Raw genomic sequence first — 20,237 nt, forward strand, 5'->3', positions numbered from 1 at the left:
GAAGGCATATATATAATAAAACAATTCACTCTACAACTCATTTCTATATATCAGGGAATCACTTATATTGAGGGGTCAGATAATGTTCAAATTCACAAAGATATATTTTTTCCACTCTAACTCAGAAAATTTATGATGTGGGTATAACAGGATTCTGCTTTAATTTGTAGTAGATAGACTTGATTTTAAAAGAAAAGCATCGGGATAGAACTGTCCTTCATATGGCACAAGTATAGGGATAATTCTGCAATCTTTCTGAGTAAGAATATTTACCAAGGTCATTTATCATTGTCAGTGAAAACATGCTGGATGTATTCACCGGCACACATAGTCATTCTCCTCCATGCCCATGGAATTGTCTGACAGTGAAAGAATCCCTTTGGGATGTACATAAACTTTTTCAGGATTATTTCTGCAGTGCAGAAGTAATGTATTAAGTGAAATCTTATTCATCTATCTTCTATCATGTCTATCTTATTATCTGGGAGATACTTTTGCCCTGGAAAGAATAAAGCCCAAAGATGAATATCCATGAACCTTTCCTTTCTTCTTTCCCTCCGTCTCCCACTTCTTTTTTCTCACTCTCATATTTACTAAGAGCTGATTTCCTGTGGTTATGTTCATTAAAAATACTTTTAGCAGAGTGCTAATAATGGATTATTATTAACTACCAATAAATATGCAATTACTATCTCATGATGGCCCAAAGACTATAAAAATACTGATTTTCTGAAAGCTGATTAGATCTTATCAGGGTAAAGAGTAGTTGGTTACAACTACACATTCCAAAGAGATGTACATTTCACAAGTAACTAAAAAATGCAAGATTGCCTAAGTAGTTTGGTCAATTCCTTTGTACCTTCCCCCAGTTAATTATTTAGAATTAGTTATTTAGGATTGTTTTGAAATGAATCACTATGAAACAGTTTTGATTTGAGTATCTGGATAGCACTTCGCAGATCAGAAATAGGTATCACTTGGGTATGAGAACAAACTCTGGGAATTTTGAATTCAAGAATTGACAAGCTATGTAACGAATGTTTGAGTTGACTTCTTTCATACCTTCTCTATAATTTCTTTCATTTTCATATCTGTATCATGAATTAAACATGTTAAAGTAAGAAGTAAAATTACAAGGTAAAAATGATTTGCCTGAAAAGTATGGTGTCTTGGAATGAAAATGAAGAAAAGAATTAGGAAACCTCAGTTTTAGCTAGTTCTAGGTCTCCCAGTAAAATTGTTGTATAATTTTAGAATTAACTTCATCTTTCTAGTTCATTTTGTCAGATGGTGGGGGGAGAACTCAATTGAGATCATCTCAAAGATTCCCTCTAGTCTTACAATTGTATGATCGTGATTTTTTTTTTTTTTTTAATAATGAGGAGTGAATACTAGTTCATGATCATTTACTTAGCAATTCAGTTCTTTTCCTACTGTTTTTTCTTTTAAATAAAGGATACTGGAATATATTAAAAACATAAAAATACACAAAGTAATTAAATAATAAGACTGAAAAAATTCTGCAAATTTATAAGAAAAGTTAGCCAAGCTGAAATATACTGAACACTAAACACAAGGGATAGATTTCATAGAAAAGGGAAATCTGGGCTGATGAATGCATAGTATTTATGTGTTTTTATTCTCTTCACTATAAAAATATTCAAAAGTAATAGTGATTAAAAGGTTATTAATATACACTGATAAAGTCCACTATTTTTCCAATTTTGCCACAACTTATATTTTAAGTAAGCAAAAAATTCTCTTTGAAAAAAATTAAGAAAGTCAATATATTTTTAAATATATGATGTTCTTTCAGAATCTTAAAAATAATTTGGATGACTGAGTGGCATTTTTTTAAATTTCAAAATTACCTTCTAATATCTGTTTACATTTCATTTTTTCAGACACTGTTTTCCCTTCATTTATGTACTTTGGGTAGGGATTCTATATAATTAAAAAGTATTTAGAAATTACTCTTCATTCAGTAATAGAATCCTTGTCCTTTAAGAGCTCAAAAGGAAGTAATCTGGAGCTCATAGCATATTTGGGTATATGATGTTATCACTAAAAAATTTGTGAGTGGCACATTAACATATAGTATGCTACTCAGGGCAGCTAGGTGACACAATGGATAGATACTGCCTGGAATTAGGAAAACTCATCTTCATGAGTTTAAATTTAGTCTCAGACACTTATTAGCTCTGTTACTATGGGAAAGTCATTTAACTCTGCTTGTTTCAATTTCTTAACTGTAAAAGTGAGCTGGAGAAGGAAATGGTAAATTCCTCTGGTATCTTTGCCAAGAGAACTCCAAATAGGGTTACAAAGAATCTCAAATAACTCAATAACAAAATCAAAAGTATACAACTAGTACTCTACTTATATGTGCACGTGAATAGTACCTCCTTATCTCTATCTTGAATTTTTTTCCCTTTAACTGTGTGTAATGATTTCTGCATAAACCCCAGCAAATCCTTTTTTTTTTTTCAGAAATAGTTGTAATCCTCAAATCAGCTCAATAAATTTCAATATAATTTGTGCATTTTTAAGAAATGAGAAATCCTTTGTAAATGGTGCATTTTCATATAATTGAAAAATGTTGGCAGGGTGCTAAATCCTAGGTGTAATACACATAAATTCTATCACACAAATGAGAAAATGAAATGTTAAATTTTTTCCTTTTAAAGGGGAAGTTGTTCAGGTTGGATCTTTGAAATTGAAAAATAAATTAGTCATTTTGAGTCATTTAAAAAAAAAAGTTGGGTTAATTTACATAGAGAAGATCATACTAGCCACTGCTTTAAACATTTTAGTAACTGTGGGAACTTCCCAAAATGTATATGAAGAAGGAATCTATAGCAACTGAAAGCATTAGACAAAAACATGGCCCTTTGTACTATGGAAAACATTAAAGTAATACAACAGTGATGTTATTTCATTCCATAGTTTTGTCAATGCTATCATCTCCATGAAGAATTCCCTTAAAACCCTAGATGAAATTTTTCTCTTAGTTTTTGGATTCTTTCACAGTGTTTTTGTTGTTCATTTCTTTAATATGTTTATCATTTTCTGAAAGATTGTAATAATTTTATAGACCAGTGTTATCTAAAAACTTCCACATATATTTATTGAATGCTTAATATGCAGAGGACTGCATTAGGTCCTAGAATACAAACTTAGGTCAGATGAGTTATGGTCTTATTTAATTAATTTTAATTGTGTCCTCTTTCATGAAGTTCACAATCTACATAAAGAACTACCATCTAACATGATAAATGATAAGTACAAAAGGAAAGCAAAAGATGAAGCTATATATGGGTTCCATTAAGTCCCAACTAAAACCTTACATTCTCTAAGAAGACTTTCTTGATCTTCTTTAATGCTAGTGTCTCTCTCAGATGATTATCTTCACCTTATCCTGTATGTATCTTATCTTTATGTAATTATTTGCATATTGGTTTTCCCCCATTAAACTGAAAGTTCACAGATAAGGGATGGTCTTTTATCTTTCTTGTGCCTTCAGTACCTATCATAGTTGGTTGATTGTTGTCATTCATATTCTTAAAGAGGACTAAAGTAACATCACTATGTTAGAGTCAAAACTGTGGCTGATCAGGTCAATACAACATCACAATGCTCTGGCACAGATCAGACACAAATAGTCCCAATGAACATTTGGAATGGATTTTTTTTTTTTTTTTTTGTGCACCTATTTCTTCTGAACTTATGTTTTGCTCATGGGGCACAGCACCTTCTCTGATGAGGGCACACCATGCAGGTTGGTCTTTGTGCCAGTGTTTCCCATGTCATATAATTAATTTTAAAGTTCTTAAGAGAGATTTTGAGAGCATCTTTGTATTGCTTTTTCTGACCAACTTGTAAGCACTTGCCCTGCATGAGTTCTCCATAAAATAGTCTTTTTGGCAAGTGTACACCTGATATTCAAACAATATATCCAGCCCAACAGAGTTGCTCTTTGATTCCAAGGAATTAGAGATCATTACTAATGAGTACTGATAGGGAAATGAGGGAATGCTTTATGAAGAAAGAGAAATTTGAGCTTTAGTATCCTTAAAAGAGGAACAAAATTTCAACAAGTAAAGAACAGAGGGAGGGGAAGAATAGTTCTTGGAATAGAAGGAAGTGAGAATAAAAACACACAAAGGAGAGTGAAATGTATTTTGAGGACAAGTAGTCCAATTTGGTTTGTGTGGTATATATGTACGTGTGTGAGTGTGTAGAGTTGTAGTCATAGTAGTAGTAGTAGTAGTAGTAGTAGTAGTAGTAGTAATAGTAGTAGTAGCAGTAGTAGTAATGTAAAGTAAGGTTAGAACAATAGAACGGGCAGCTAGGTGGCATAATGGATAGAATACCAGATCTGAAGTCAGGAACATTCATCTTCCTGAGTTCAAATCTGATCTCAGACACTTACTAGCTGAGTAACCTGTTTGACTCAGTTTCCTCATCTGTAAAATGAGTTGGAAAAGGAAGTGATTAGCCATTCTAGTTTCTTTGCCAAAAAAACCCAAAATGGGATCATAGATAGTCAGATATGACTGAACACTGTAGAAAACCCCAAATACCTGACTAAAGTATTTGGAAAGTATTGCAAAGTTATTGGAAAAGTTTCAATAAAGTAATGACATGATCACATCTGTACTGAGGGAAGAAAAATCTGACAGCAGTGTGAAGATTGGACTGGAAGTTGGAAAGAATCAACATATAAAACCCTGTTCATTAATACAGATGAATGCTAACTAGGAGTTATAATGTAAGTATGAATAGAGAGAAGAGGACAGATTGAGAAAGCTTTTACAAACTAGATAGTGGTCATGGCTATATCTCATTCATTTTTTTTTAATCAAACAATCAACACACTTTTATAAAGCACCTTTTATTTAGCACCTACTGTTTGCCAGGCATCTTGTTAAACACTGATGATACAAAGATAAAAATAAAGAATTTACTTTCTATCAGGAAACAACACATATACATATAAATAAACAATAAAATTACTTAGTGCTTAGCACAGTAGTACTCTGAACATATCAAATGTTTGATGAATATTTCTGAATTAATAAAATTTGATTTTGAGTCTTGTGCTATCCATTATTGGAGCTTCTGAAAAACTATGAAGTATGATTTTTTTTTTTATTCTAAGCATGAAAGGAAGATGTGTAGTGAGGGAATACAGAGATATTTTAACCACTATTTGCATCTTTAGAGATGAAGTGCACATACCTTTACTTATATACAAAGCAAGAAAATGGTCTAAATAATTCTCCTTATGAGGGTTTACACAATCACTAAACAGGCTGTGTCTAGAAGTTTTCTAAAAAGAAAATGTATACAGGAAATAGAGGACAAAGGAAAAGATATACACAAACAGGGATTAGCACATTATCCTTTTCTACAGTGGGATAATTGCTTCTATGACCAGTAAATCTATGACAAGTTCCTTGACATTAGTATTGGACATTTCAAAACCTCTATGAGTTCAGCATAAAACTGGTACAGTAGTGGGTAGGAGGGACTCCCAGATGAAGAATAACAAACTCTGGATCTCTAGTGCTCTTTCCCTATAACAGGATTGATTTTATAAGCAGCTAACCAAATTCATCATTTTTGAAGTGTGCCATTTTCCCTATCTTCCTTTGATACAGAGAATTATACTTGGTAAAGTTCCTATCACAAAGCTGCTATAAGTAGTTTTCATTTATTTATTTATTTTTAGAACATCTCAAAGCTTAGGTTACTTTATATTCTTTTAATATACAGTGGAAGTCCAACTAGGTAAAAACCCTGTTGTTAATGCAAATCCATTTAATTAAAAATTATGAACTTAATTGGTATCTATATGATAAATATGATTAAAATAGTTACTAATTAAGAACTTATTTGCTTTGGAGTTTTTCTTCTAAAATAGGCATTTATTGATATTAATTGACTAACATTCTCACTATAGATACCAATCTTTTTCTTCAGGTTAAGACTTATTATTAAGTGAAAAGGTATTTTTTAGGAGAAAGTAATTACCACCTATAAAGTTTAAATAAAATTAAGGTTGTGACATTAACAAAAGACATTCAAAAAAAGCACGGCAGCTTTGAATTTCATCAGTTTATATCACAAACTTAACATTATTTGGATAGTGACAATGTTTAATGGGAGTATGTATTTTCTTCTACCTTTGTATGTAAACAAAATAGCACATGCAGTTATTTCTCAAGTATCTGGCAAGGCATATGACTGACTGTTAGAGATTTTGACTTAGTTAAGACAAAATTTAGCCAAATGTTAAAGCATGGAAAATGGTGATGTTGGCGAAGCAAATTTCCTGATCAAGCTGTAACGTCACCCCAGCACACAGACAGGTGCAAATTTTACCATGAGGTTTTCATGCAGTCTGTTTCTCTGCAGCGAGCAAATAGCTTTAACCCTTCAGTGCTGTTACTGAACTTAGTGTAGAATCCTAGGACCTGGTCTCATCAAGAAAACAATCTTTGTGTGATGTCTTTGTTAAGTGATTTGAGAGAACTGTAAATTCTGTATGTGTCTTGGTTACATGAGAACAGTGAAAATATTTTCTATTTGTTTCCAGGAAGATTTCCAGTATTTTTCATCAGTGTATTATTAATGGAGTCCATTTTATGGTAAAAGAGTCATGTAATTCTGGGGGATATCATATTTAGCTTTTAACTTCCTTCTAAGAGAGTCAACATTGTATAGGGCATCAACAGCCATGTTCAGAGTCAGGAAAGACCTGGGCATAAGTCCCTACTCTGATTTATGCTGATTGTGTGACAGAGTTCTATGCAGCTTTCTAAGACTAAAAGTTATAAGGCAGATGCTAATCTGTCATGGTAGGGGGTACTTCTGCATGTGGGAGTTTCCCATATCAATGTAATCATAGGTCATGTCCCTATTTCTTCCTTGTGAGTTTTCAGCCCTAAAATGTGCTTTTTAAACCCCTACTATATAGAATAAAATAACTTCACATCAAAGGATGCTCATCTTCAGGAGATACTTTGAAAATGAGCTATCTTTGGCAATGAGATAATATAGATATAGATATATAACACTTTGCAAGCCTTAAGGTGCTGAGTTTATTTTTATTTTTATCTGGCCCATTTTTTGTTTTTTTGTTTTTCTCTCAGATACTGACTAAAGTAAGCCAGAACTGAAGGGGTTAAGGTTTGTTACTGCAGCAGTTGTCAGCAGACCAGTCATCTCATCTCCCTTTGGTACTTACAGGAATTTTATGACTCTTGATCATATTATCAAACTCTTCATTAATTTTTTTGTATTTTTCTTCAGTGCGTGGGGTGAGTGCATAAGAGGAGTCGGGATCGGGGCTTTCACAACCTTTGTTTTCTTTCTTGTTCAATGCCTGCCAGGTTCAGAGAAATATCAGAAGTAAAAAAAAAACGAAGGGTGTTCTCGGTACTTACACACAATCTTTGCCTGCTGATCATTAGATCAATATCTTCATTAATTTTCCTGTACTTGTCCTCAGACTCAGGGCTGTGACCTACTGAATCGTCTGCATCAGGGTCTGGACTGTCACAACCATTAAGTCCCTTCTTTCTCAACGTCTGAAATACATAATTTGGAAAGTTCAAATCTTGACACAGGATGTAAAAGAGATTCACTTGTATGAGAGAGAGGTCCAGCAATTCAAAGCTGACACATCATATATTATATTAGAAAAAATTAATTATATATAGATACAGTGAGTTAACAATAGAAGGTTTTTGTTAATAATGACAAAAGGAAACTGTTCAAAATGAGATTCAGTCAATAAATAATAGAAATAAAAAAGGTTTAAGTCATTTGATATCTAGGTCAAAGGTACTTCGCTACTCAAATCAGAGACAATGCTAACTGAATAAAATGAAAGCAACTAATTGTAATATCCTCTTTTGTATCAGTAGAATAAAACAAGAAATCAGGACACTGCCAATGATTTCAGAACCTGTGATCTTGAAACAATTATTTAATACAAATCTCTGATTTGTATTGAACAAAATACATTTCATGATAGTAATGTTATTCCATCACTCCCAATTACATATTCTTGAGAGGAAAAAAAGTGGGGTAAAGAGAACATATCTAGTATTGTTATGGAAAAACTGATTATGAGCTTTCATGTTCTATGTTCATTTTTATAACTTAAAAAAATCTAATTATAGCATAGTTTCATTACTATGCCGAAACTTAACATAGAGAGGAGTTTGTTGCTAAAATAGGTCCTAAAAGAAAATTTAAAACAGTTGAGTTTGATATTACATTATCAACAAGCTTACTAGAGACAAAAAATGTCAAAAATTAGGAAAATGAGTCAACAATTAATAATCAAGAAAAGATTCTTTCTCATTTCAGGCATAAAATTTTGCTAGCTTATCCATTTGGATAAAAAGTTCCTTGATTCAAACTCCTAACATATTAAAGGGAAAAGTCAATGCCTTATTCTGAATTTTATGTCTCCTGAATGTATGTCTAGGGCTAATCTCAACTGTGAAATTCTAAACCAAAGTAGTGCTTATAAGCCAGAGTGCTTGAATTTATTTTCATTTATTTTAATGATGGTTGTTGTTTAGTTATATAGGATATTTTAAAAAGAAATAATAATAATATATTCCAGATATTTCAATGTTGTATTTCAATTTAATTATTCTTGCCATTTTAACTATGATATTTAAGTCAACAATATTGATAAATATTTTAAAAATCTAAAATTTCCCAGTGTTAAAAAAAATCCAATCAATTTTGGAGGAAAAAAAGAGAGCTATCTACCAAAATGTCTGCTTAAAAGAAAGCTCAACAGTATAACTCATCTTTATTAAATACTGAATAGTACATTCAAATAAAGCTAAAGCTGTGACATAAAGCCAGGAAATTCAAAGCTGAGATAACACTCCATCTTTAATGCACACTATTGGGGAAAAAAATAAATAAAACAACATTAGTTAAAAGGGGGAGTGTCAGCCTTAAAATATTGAACTCCTAGGTTCTTTTCAGCATGTAACATACTTAACATTATTTAAAATGAGTTTCTATGTGTCTGATGTCTTCTCTTTAAAAAGAAAACTATGAAAAAGAACCTTTTCTAATACTGCTATGACTGAATTGCTTCACTATAAATATTTATTTATGTTATAGTGGTATAAAATAACAAATAAACATATGGTTACAGTTTATTATGTGGTATAAATGTTTGAATATTAAAATGAATATTTTGACATGAGATGATAAATATACATTTTACAATTCTGGGGATTTCATAATTGGTGGGGACACCTGGACCCCTACCATGAGTCTGTTGCTATTACTTTCACTAGAAAAGAGAAGTAGTTATGTCTTTCTAGGGGATTCCACCTTTTTTTTTTTTTTTTAAAGTGAGGTTATAATGCTTTCAGAACAAATTTCTTTTCCTTCAATCTTCTTTTTCTTTGGTCCTCTCTCCACCAAAATCTTTTTCTCAAGAACTAGTAATTTGTTTAATTTTGATTCTCATTTTATGACTATGCACTATAAACATATTTTTTAATCTCTTTACATATTGGGCCTTTTGCAAATACTTACAGATATTGAACTATATCCCATATATCATGACCTGGACCTATATACCACAACAATTAGATTACAATTATATAGAAATATATTGAACACTTATTAACATGCATAGCTTTCTCATAGTGTTATCATTAATCTGCTTACATATTTGTAGGTGTAGCAAGTATATTCATGAATAAATGACTTATTTACTTAGGGTCTTTAAAGTCCTGATAAAATTTCAGTATACTAAGCTTTTACAAAATAATTCTTAACAAAGAACTAGAATTGTTTTGAAATGTGGTTTCTGAAAACAGAACGTAAGGGTTAAGAAGGACCCATCATCTGTCATTACAATCCATCTGGTACATACATGGGTGTTAAATATTCTTATGAATCTTTTGGGCAGGGAAATAGTATGTTTGGATCACAAAAATGTAAATCTCAGTAACACTTAGTATTTATGTAGCATTTTTATTTCATAGATCATCATAACTATTAACTCATTATCTCTCACAATTCTCTCCTGAGTTTATAAGGATCTTTAGTCCAAATATTCCATTTAATCTAAAAGGGTCAAACTGAAGTATCTAGTGGGAAGAATGATGCATCAAGGATAGGAAATGTGGCATCTAGACCTGGTTCTGCCATTCACTAGTATTTTGATTTGGGCAAATCTTTAAGTTCACTGGGCCTGGGTTTCCTCCTCTATAAAGCAAAGTAATTGAGCTAGAAGATAGGTACTGGTTCCAATCTTTTATGGTCTATAAAGATCTATTAGAGGTAGCAATGACATGCTGAATAGAAAGCTGACCTCAGAGTAAGGAAAATGTGCATTCAATTCCTTCTTTTGACACAAGACTAGTTGAGTGGTCCAGGCAACTCTCTATGATTGTATATTGCAGAGCAAATAAAAAAAAATTATGTTGTGCCCTTGATGGAGACAATCACAAATATGATCTCTTCTCTATTCTCTCCTAATCTCTCCTCCCTATCTCTCCATAGGTTCAAGACACTAAAAGAATGGGGAAAAAAATCCTTTCACAGCATAGACTCCATTTTCTCTAGACTTTAGTAGATTTTTTTTTTTCTGTTGGTGTTCTTCAGGACTTAGTGCCTAATTTTTTAGCTTCTTGCTCCTAGAATAACAATTTGTTTCTAGGTCCAAAGTCATCTTTATAGTTTGCTAGGACTTCCTAAAAATTGTGCTTCAGTGATTTATTTTTAGGGAACCCATACAGGGACACTTCTACATAAAACAGAAATACAAGAAGAAAATTTTAATGGAGGAAAAATGAAATTATGGCCTATGCTAGCAATATTATTTGTATACTTCCTGCTTAATGCTGGTCAGTATGGAAAAGATTGGTGAAAATTCCATGGGGGAGTTAAAAACTTTTATGAATCAATAGATTAAAAAAACCTCGAACTATTCTTTAAGTCTTTAGGTCCATTTTATACAGATAATGTCATAGAATAATAGAGTTAGAAGAAACCTCAGAGATTGTCCAATCCAATGAACAATAATCTTTCACAATATCCTCAATGACAGATCATCCAGAGTTTGCTTAAAGAATTCAAATAAAAAGGGACCCTTGGTTTACCAAAGCAACTTATTACAAATTTCAATAGCTCTAATTAGTAGGATGTTTTCTTTACATTGAGCCAAAATCAATATCTCTTTAATTCCCCACATTATTCTTAGTTTTTTTCTCTCAAACCAGGAAGAACAAGCATAACTTCTCTGTAAATATTTATAGGTCACCACATTTAGGCAGCAATATAGGGGATGAGTAATAGACTTGAAGTCAGGAAGATTTCATTTGTCATAATACTAGCTGGTGATTATAAGTAAGGGATTTAACTCATTTCAACCTCAATTTCTTCATCTGTGAAAGAAGATAATGATATTCCTAATATCTACACCATAGGGTGTTGATTAGAATGATATAATGTATGTAAAGTACTTTACAAACATTAAAAATATATAAATATTAATGATTACTATCAGATAATACCCCACTACATGAGTATATTAAAATGAGATAATACCCATAGTATATCTCATGGGATTGTTGATTTGAATGAAATAATATTGGTAAGGTACTTAGCATAGTGTCTGAAACATAGTAGGTATTATATGTTAGCTATCATTATTCTTTTCTCCTCCCTCAAAGAACATATGTAAATTCCTTCAATTGATCTTCAAATGACATTTTTTAGGAACAGTATAATTTGTGAATATTTTTCCTAAAATGTGGTCTCTTAATATACCACCAGGATAGAGGATAGAGAGATACTATTTCCCTCTGTGTTATGAACAATCTGGAATTTGTGCTATAATCTCATGAATTCATTTTGAACTTAAGAGTATCATCTTTTCTTGAACTCATTGCTCCTTAGTATCCATATTTTGTATTTGTAAAGTTGAGTTTTTTGAGTCTAACAATACAGTTTTATGTTAATCCTAAATTTCATTTGATTAGCTTATCCAATACCCCAGCCTTTGAAAAGTTTCTTGGAACCTTTATTGTGTCATCTAAAATGTTGTCTATCCCTCATACACATGCACTCTATTTTTTCAAATAAGTCATTAATAAAATTGTTCAACAACAAGGTAATATTGGTCAAGGATGAGTTACTGGTACACTCTACTAAGGTCGATAATAATAACATATGTCTCAAACTCAATTATTCAACCAGTTCTGAATTCAACTTGATATTATTATTTATTCTCATGTCTATATTGTGCACAAGGCTTTAAGTGACTTTATCAAATGTTTTATTAAATAAAACAAATCTCATAACATTTCTTTGCTCTGTCTATATAGAGACACTGTCAAAAAAGGATATGAAATTAGTCTAGTTTAACCTGCTTTTAAATGCTTACCAACCCATCTTTAAGAACATATTCTAGAATATCATCAGCAATTAATTAATATCAAGCTCCCTGGGTTAAAATTTGCTGACTCTCCTGTCTTTCCTGTTTTGAAATCTGAATTTGAAGAAATATTTTGAAAAACATTTTCCCTTCTCTAGTCCCATCACACCTCTTCCATTCTCTATGATTTTTCAAAGATCACTGACAATAGTTTAGTAATTACATATGCCAGCTTTTTCAGGACTCTGGAATGTATTTTCTCTGAGTCTGATAATGTAAACTCATCAAGAGCAGCTGAATGCTCTCATTATCTTCTTATTTATTGTGGGTGACAATCCTTTGTTAACCATTTTTGTTCCATTTCCAGTTAATGATGCTTCTCTTTGTCAGATAAATACCTCATTACTTCAAGAATATATAATTTCATCTCTTGAAGCAGATAGCAACCCTTCTATAGCAACATAAAATCTTCAAGAGTTGCTGTAGCCAGAGATTTCATTACATTGTTGCAAACCTATCCAAATTTAGGTAAAACAATCTTAAAGCCACTAGAAGTCCAGTACATTACTAGGCCCACACTTGAAAGAGTTCCAGGTTGGCCAGACTTTCTAGAATTTGTGTGATCTAGAATCATTTCCATGTTATGAGACATTAGAATTAGACTTTAGTGGATAACAGTAGAGAAAATAGTTTTAAACTCAAAGTTGAGTCATTTTGTTCTCTGTCATCCATTAGCATTGCCCCATCTACCTGAGCAACAGTTCTATCTTTTCTTTTATATTCCTCTCCCTTTTTAATTAAAGCCTTTTATTTTCAATATATCCATGAATAATTTTCGACATTCACCCCTACAAAAACTTGTGTTCTAATTTGTTTCCCTCCCTTCCTTCATCCCCTCCCCCAGCCTGCAAGTGATCCAATATATGTTGAACATGTGCAATTCCTCTATACATATTTCTACCCTCTCTTCCCCCCTTTGTAAAACAAATACAGCTTCAAAACGATTTTCTTTTTCTTTTGTCTGTAGCATTCATTGCTAGCCTCTAATCATTATGAGCTATAGCACCAGAAGGCTGGCCAATAGGAAAGTAAAAGAGGTATCATTAGACTAAAATGGAAACAACATAGTAGACAGAAAATTCTTTCAGAATCTAAATTTTTTTATATAAGACTTTATTTTCTTTCACTACATTTAACACTATTATTTAAACATTGTTATAATCTCACTAGTTTAAAAAACAAACAACTGTCAAACTCATATTTTTTATGTGATTATATTTTTCAAAATAAATTTTGAATGTTTTTTAAAAAGAAAATGTTGAAATATACAAATAAAAAACTGAAGAGAAATTAGCACTGTATTCTAAGTGCTCAAAGCCACATAATCAGAGCACTAAAAAAGATTTAAAATATTATCTTCAACCTGATGATTTGAATGACATTTCTGTCCAAAGAAAATGAAATCTAGGTTGGATGTGAGGAGTTACTTTTGAAGATGGTGAGTTTGCCTTTATTGGAGGCATTCTAGCAAAAACTGTTTGACCCCTTCTTGGGTACATAGTAGAGGAAATGTTTTTTTTAAAGTATGGTTTGGGCTAATTGACCACTGAGGTTCTTTCTTTTGTCTCTGTGATTCTGTAAATTATAAACTTCTGAACACAAGGAAGTGCGGACAAAGTCTTGAATGCAATAAGCGAGTGCAATACCATAACAGTTTTATCTTCATTACTTTGAAAATCTACAACTGTTTTGGTAATGACAAAGAAAATAATGCTAGAGTTTGCCATGTCTATCTTTATCACAGTAGTACACAGTCAATAGAAACTAAGAGTATTGCCAAATAGTAAACAAGCACAATTGCTCCAGGTTCCTTTCAGGCAAAATCAACTTCTGTGGCTGCTGGTTTTTAGAAACATCTCCAGATTCTCATTTGTAGGGTCATGCAGGTACTTATCATTATTTTTTCCTAGGGGCAAAGAGGCCCAGAAGTGCATTTTCAATGCCTCTTAGCTGACTGATTTCATATTTGGAAAAGATTTGTTTCTGTATGTCAAAGCAAATAAAATGATCTGTTGAAAGTGATCTAGCTCTTGTGTCCAAAGAAACTCTTCCCTTGGAGAGTTCTATAAATCTTAAGTAAATCTCTATATTTAAATCAATATTTAAGTCGTCCCATAGATGACTGACATTTTTGGAGTAGATCAATTGAACGAAAAAGATTTCTGAGATTTTCTCATAAGACAGCAAATGTCATACTTTGAGTTGGGAAGAGCCATTTCTTACAGAGGTAATTAGGTTGACTGAAGATGACATATTCCAAATAATAAAATGGGGAAAAGGGTTGAACCTTTACTTCATAAGCTATGTGCAAACTCTCTTTACAGATGCATGGATACAAAAACTCTATTTTATTACATGTATTCATCTAAAGCATTTAAAAAAAAATCTTCGCAAGTCAGTATAATGACAGTTGATAAATGCTCTGAGAATTCTAATATATAGATGTAGAAAACAGATGCTGTATAAAAGGAATAGAAATAGAGAAAAATAAGATAGAAGTATCAGTTCCTGTGTTAAGCATTATCATGGAGAAAAACCATTCCTATATATAATCACCCAGACTGGTCCCTCCCCCTTAATTACTGCCTACTTAGCTAAAGAAATAACTATAAGTCACTGGCACTTGCTAATTACATAAAGCAATGTATCTTTCTATAGTGCTATCTCTATAAAAGCTAGATGCTTTCAGAGCACTATTACCATCACATAAAATTGCTACTAACTTGATTTTTTCCTCCCCTCTTTCTGATATCATTTTGTCCTCAAGGAGGCAAAATTTGGGCATCCTTCCTTTCACTTTCTTGAGAGCGTGGATTTACAAATGGAAAGGAGGAATTTAGAGGCAATCTAATTCAATTCTCTCATTTTACAGATCAGGAAAATAAGTGTGAGAGTAAGTATTGAGAGTTGAGACTTGAATCCATGTTCTTTAACTAAAAGAGCTAGGCTTTTTTCTGACTAATTCATGGTATAGGTAGAAATGGATCCTTACGTGAAAATTTCAGAAAGACCCTCGTGATTAAGTGTAAAATTATTATTAAATTAAAATTAAATATAATGTGTTTATATGTTATTATATCATATATAATAAATATAAAATTAAGATAAAAATAAAATTGTTAAATATAAAATAAACTGATTTCCCTTTTTACCCCATTGACATCTCCATATCCATTCTGAAGTGCATTGTAGGAGTCATATAAGGGAAGATAAATAAAAAACTGGATTAAATAACAAGGTCTGTCCCTCTTGATCTGATTATAGATTGCTTTCTATTGCCTTTAGCACTTTACCCATGAAATCAGAGCTAACTCATAAGTGAGTAAATAATCTTTAATAATTAGCAAATTTCTATAAGTTGAGAGGTTTAGTTGAAATGCATATTGCATGGAAATGAAATATTTTATGGCATTTTAGGAGTTTTGGGTGACATTTTGTAAATATTCATTGTTGAATCAACAAAAATATTCAAATACTCTTGCTACAAACATTATTTACTTTTTTTATTTTTTATTTTTCATTATTTACTTTTGGATTGGAGTCTTGGTGCCCTGTCATATTCAGGCTAGCTTTCTGGAGGTCCTTTGGACAGGCCTTGAACTCAGCAGGATAGATACCACAAGAATGGTCAGCCATAGAGTCTAGAGTCTTTATTCTGTCTCAGTCTTGCTATTAGTGGTGGAGTGCAGGAGGCAGAAGAAGCACCAGGAAGATGGTCAAATATAGAATGTCTTTTCTTCCAGTCCTTCTCAGCCCTTAAATACCTTGATATATTACATCATTACAGCACACTATGTATGTGTGAACTAGAGAACCATTACATCACCACACTAAGTACTAAGAATATGTATACTAAAGAACCATCATCTCATCAATTTCACTGAATTAACACCTTATTGTAAGTATCCTTGTTTAAAGTATACTTCTCCAGAGTTCCGACCCTTTACAATGCCCCTTCAAAATTTAGGATTCTACTTACTATTGGACAATAACCATCTTTCTTTAGTTAGTGACATGCCATTCAGAAAATGTGGGTAATGGAAAATTTTAATAAACAATATAATAATGATAATGGCCAGCATTTATATAATGCTTTAAAGTTTGCATATGCTTTTTTTATATTTACATGTAAATTTACATATGCTGCCTTAGTGGATCCTCTCAATCCTGGAAGGTGGGTGCTATTATTATCCCCATTTTATAGATGAAGAAATTGAGGCTGAGAGTTACTATCATACAGCTAGTTAGTACCCAAGGAAAGATCTGAATCCAAGTTTTCCTGAATCAAAGTCCTGCACTTTTTGTCCTGTACTACTGAGTTACCATATGTTATTTGGTTATTGTTTTTCAATTGATTTCAATTGTGTCTGACTCTTTGTAATCCCATTTTGGGAGTTTTCTTTGCAAAGATACTAGAGTGGTTTGCCATTTCCTTCTCTGGCTCATTTTACATTTGAGACTCATCTTGAGGCTAGATTTGAATTCAGAAGATGAATCTTCCTGCTTTCAGAATCAGTACTTTATTCACTGTGCCACCTAGCTGTCCCAAACCACACAAAGCCACAGTCTCACAAGGTCTCACTGTTTTTCTCTTATGGTTTACATTTTGGACAGTCCCACTGATACCCTATCAGGCTAAGGAAAGATCAGTGACAAGACACTTCTTTATAAGGCTTAATCATAAGAGTTATAGATCTAGGCTATTTATTACTTCCTCCTGATTTGGTCCTTTCTCTTTTTTATTAATAGTACAATGGCAAGGGTCCATTCAAATATAGCATATATGGTACTTAAAGAGCACTTCTTGAATATTGAAGTACTAATTGAGCATTAATTAAACTTTAGCTATGAAAATCATCCTAAACATCTCAATTCAAGATCTGAAAAAAGTAGATCTTATTTTGAAAGGAATCAGGAGGAATTTTTAAAGTAACTGAAAATACCAATGCTTCCAAAATCACTATATTTTTTCACACTATAGTTGATCATTGCCTCCCAAAAAAATCATGATTACCATCAGTAATATGTAAAAAGTTAATGATGGTTATAAGCTGTTGGCTTTTTAAAAAATCTTTTCAAAAATTAGTCTTGATATTGAACTAGTATTCTTTTCACATTATATGTTTAAAAAATCTTCAAATAATAAAAAAGATTTATTAAAATATTTAAATGAATCAAAATTCATTAGTTTGGCTACTCTTTACATCAATGCTTACTATTGCCATTCAAAGACTTAGCTCTTAATTTAAGAAGTAGTGTGTTGTAGTGGACAGTGCACTAAACTTAGAGTTAAGAAGATTGGCTTATCACTTTCAAACACATTAGCTGGAAAAGCCATTTACCCTCTATAGGCCTCAGTGTTCCCATTTGTAAAATGGAAGTCATAATAATTTATAGTTACTAAGATTTGTGAAGATCCTCATTTCTGGGAATCAAACTTAGAGGTACTATGTGCTATAATTATTGATATTATTACCACTACTAGTTTTTTATTACTATTTATGAATTATGATGGCAAAAGAAATTCATCATTATGTGGCAAAATTTTTGGTGAAATTTTTGAACTTGACCAAGCCAGTCCTTGGTCTACTAACACAATTCATTTTTAGATCTGTACTCAAAGCCTTTTTAGCTTGGGAGGATTCAATAGAGCTTAGTATCTTCTATCAGGGTTTTTGAGAGCCCAGAGTCACCTTCAGATCATGATAAGACATCAGAGTAGGACTTCAGTAGAAAAGTGAAGATAAAAGAGGTTAATTATAGGTTCCTAAAGTTCAAATGCAGTTATAGAACTAATGCCACCTAATGGCTAACTTTTGGTTAAAACACCTTCAAACAGAAATATTTTTGTAGCTCTTCAGATTTCAGACTATTCCATCATATTTTGGAGAAGGTAACATCCTATTATTCTTAATCATTTTTGAATATCAGTTTCACTCTTGTAAAATAAAAGTTTTGCATTAGATGATCACTAAAGTTCATTTCAGATTTAAAATTCAGTGTATAATGTTTTTCTTTATGGTTTCTTAATAAGGTTAAAGCTGCTGAAAATTCCATAGCCAATTATTAACTTAGTTGAGATGACCCTGTCCATTTGTTGGAAGGGGTGAGAATATGTTTTTAGTTCAATGTCTGAATTATTTGATATTAGGATTGGGGTGTCCTAATCAATTAAGAGAGTATGATATCTTGAAGATTGAAGGGGGTACCAGTGTCCTGATCCCCATGTTTGTCAGTTTTTTTTTAAAGGTGAATACATTCCTATACACAAATGCATCTGTATGTGTGCATGCATTTAACTAGACTTGGTATATACTTCCAGTGTAGTGGACTTCCAGTGAAGAAATTTCCTATATTAATGTAGATTTGAAATTCTCTTGCAATTTGGATAGTTGCTTGGGTGCAGTGGCACATCAAGCATCAAGCAGCCAATGCATATCCAGCTCTTTCTAATGCTGGAGCTTGTTGTTTCTATGCTAAGTCAGGTTAGCATCTTTCGAAATACTTTTTTTTAAAAGCAATGATTCCTTAGAAGAAAGTCTTATAAATTCTTTTGAGGAGAATGGCATTATGAATTCTACTATTTTAGAAGGCCTTCAGCCTTTCACTGAAATCCTACTCTAAAATCTCATCTTAGCATGGGAGTTCTTGGGATCTGTAGTAATGGAGCATATGTAAGGGCAGGCTTTATCAGGATGGAACGACTTTCTGTTTGTTGCCCAGAGGATTATTCTAGCTAAATTTGGAGAGTAACTGTAGTAACTCTCTATGATCATCTGCTAAGATGTGTGTGAGAGGGAAGGGTATAATCCTCATAAATTGGAATTCCCCGAGAGGGGGTCAAAGATCCTTGGAATACTGAAGAGTTCAATCAAGTATAATGTAGGTAATATCTTCCTAAATTTTTGTTAAAGATACTGTGTGATGCATTTAATTTGGAACTAATTAAACCAGATGGATGTAATGTCACAAAGCTTTTAGAAATTGAGGTCTCAGTTTTTCAAAGATAAAATATCAGAAGAGATATGAGTCTTCAGAAAGTGTTTAATAGCCAGAAAATTGTAGAAAATCATTATAGTAACATGAAGGGTAGAGAGGATAGTGGAAGGAAGAAAATAGAGAAGGTTTCAGGCAGATTGAAAAGAAGGGTGGAAGAAGAAATTCAAGAATTAATATAGTCAGGAGTAGAGAGATACAGTATTAAATCAATTAGTCAATCAGTCAACAGATGTTTGGTAAATGCTTACTATGTTACACACACTGTGTTAAGCATTATTTAAATGAGAATCCACAACCTTGAATTTAAAAAAAAAACTAATTTTAAGATAAAAGTCCTACAAATTCCATCTCATCTATCTCTCTCTGGGTCACTCTGATCACATTCTGGATTTATCCTAGAATGGAAAACTCCGAAGAAGCAAGGTAATAGCAGAATCAATTAAGTGATTCAGGTTTCCTCAAGGCAGGTCAATGAGTCATGTTGGTTCCACTGTCCCCTCCCCATGGATTCTCTCTTGATCAAAACGGGGTATGTGTGCTACCTTTTCTATCCCAATCATCTTGAGCACACCATAAGTACTTCATAATTGTTTGGTGAATTGAATTGGTAAAGATAAAAATCAATTTAATTGGAACTCCTGAAGAATTTAATTTATTGGTGACTCCTCAGATATAAGAGAAAAAGCTAGGACAAAGTTTAAAATGAAACAAAGACTGAGGAAACAGATTAGAGGAATAGAGC

General features: G+C 32.2%; 1 protein-coding gene across 16 annotated transcripts in view; it reads right to left on the reverse strand.

The window, feature by feature from the left end:
* MEF2C (myocyte enhancer factor 2C) overlaps window positions 1-20,237 on the reverse strand; it is a 211,104-nt gene that overhangs the window by 44,049 nt on the left and 146,818 nt on the right. For 9 of the 16 annotated variants that reach the window (XM_051993351.1, XM_051993423.1, XM_051993334.1 and 6 more), the window contains 2 exons: window positions 7,536-7,595; window positions 7,253-7,390 (listed from right to left, as the gene is read on the reverse strand). In XM_051993351.1, coding sequence (XP_051849311.1) covers window positions 7,253-7,390; window positions 7,536-7,595 — 198 coding nt within the window. Of the gene's footprint in view, window positions 1-7,252; window positions 7,391-7,451; window positions 7,596-20,237 lie in introns of all 16 variants that reach the window. The other 7 variants (XM_051993441.1, XM_051993449.1, XM_051993410.1 and 4 more) reach the window with 2 other exon arrangements.

The sequence above is a fragment of the Antechinus flavipes genome, chromosome 1 (genome assembly GCF_016432865.1).
Source record: "Antechinus flavipes isolate AdamAnt ecotype Samford, QLD, Australia chromosome 1, AdamAnt_v2, whole genome shotgun sequence".
NCBI lineage: Eukaryota > Metazoa > Chordata > Mammalia > Dasyuromorphia > Dasyuridae > Antechinus > Antechinus flavipes.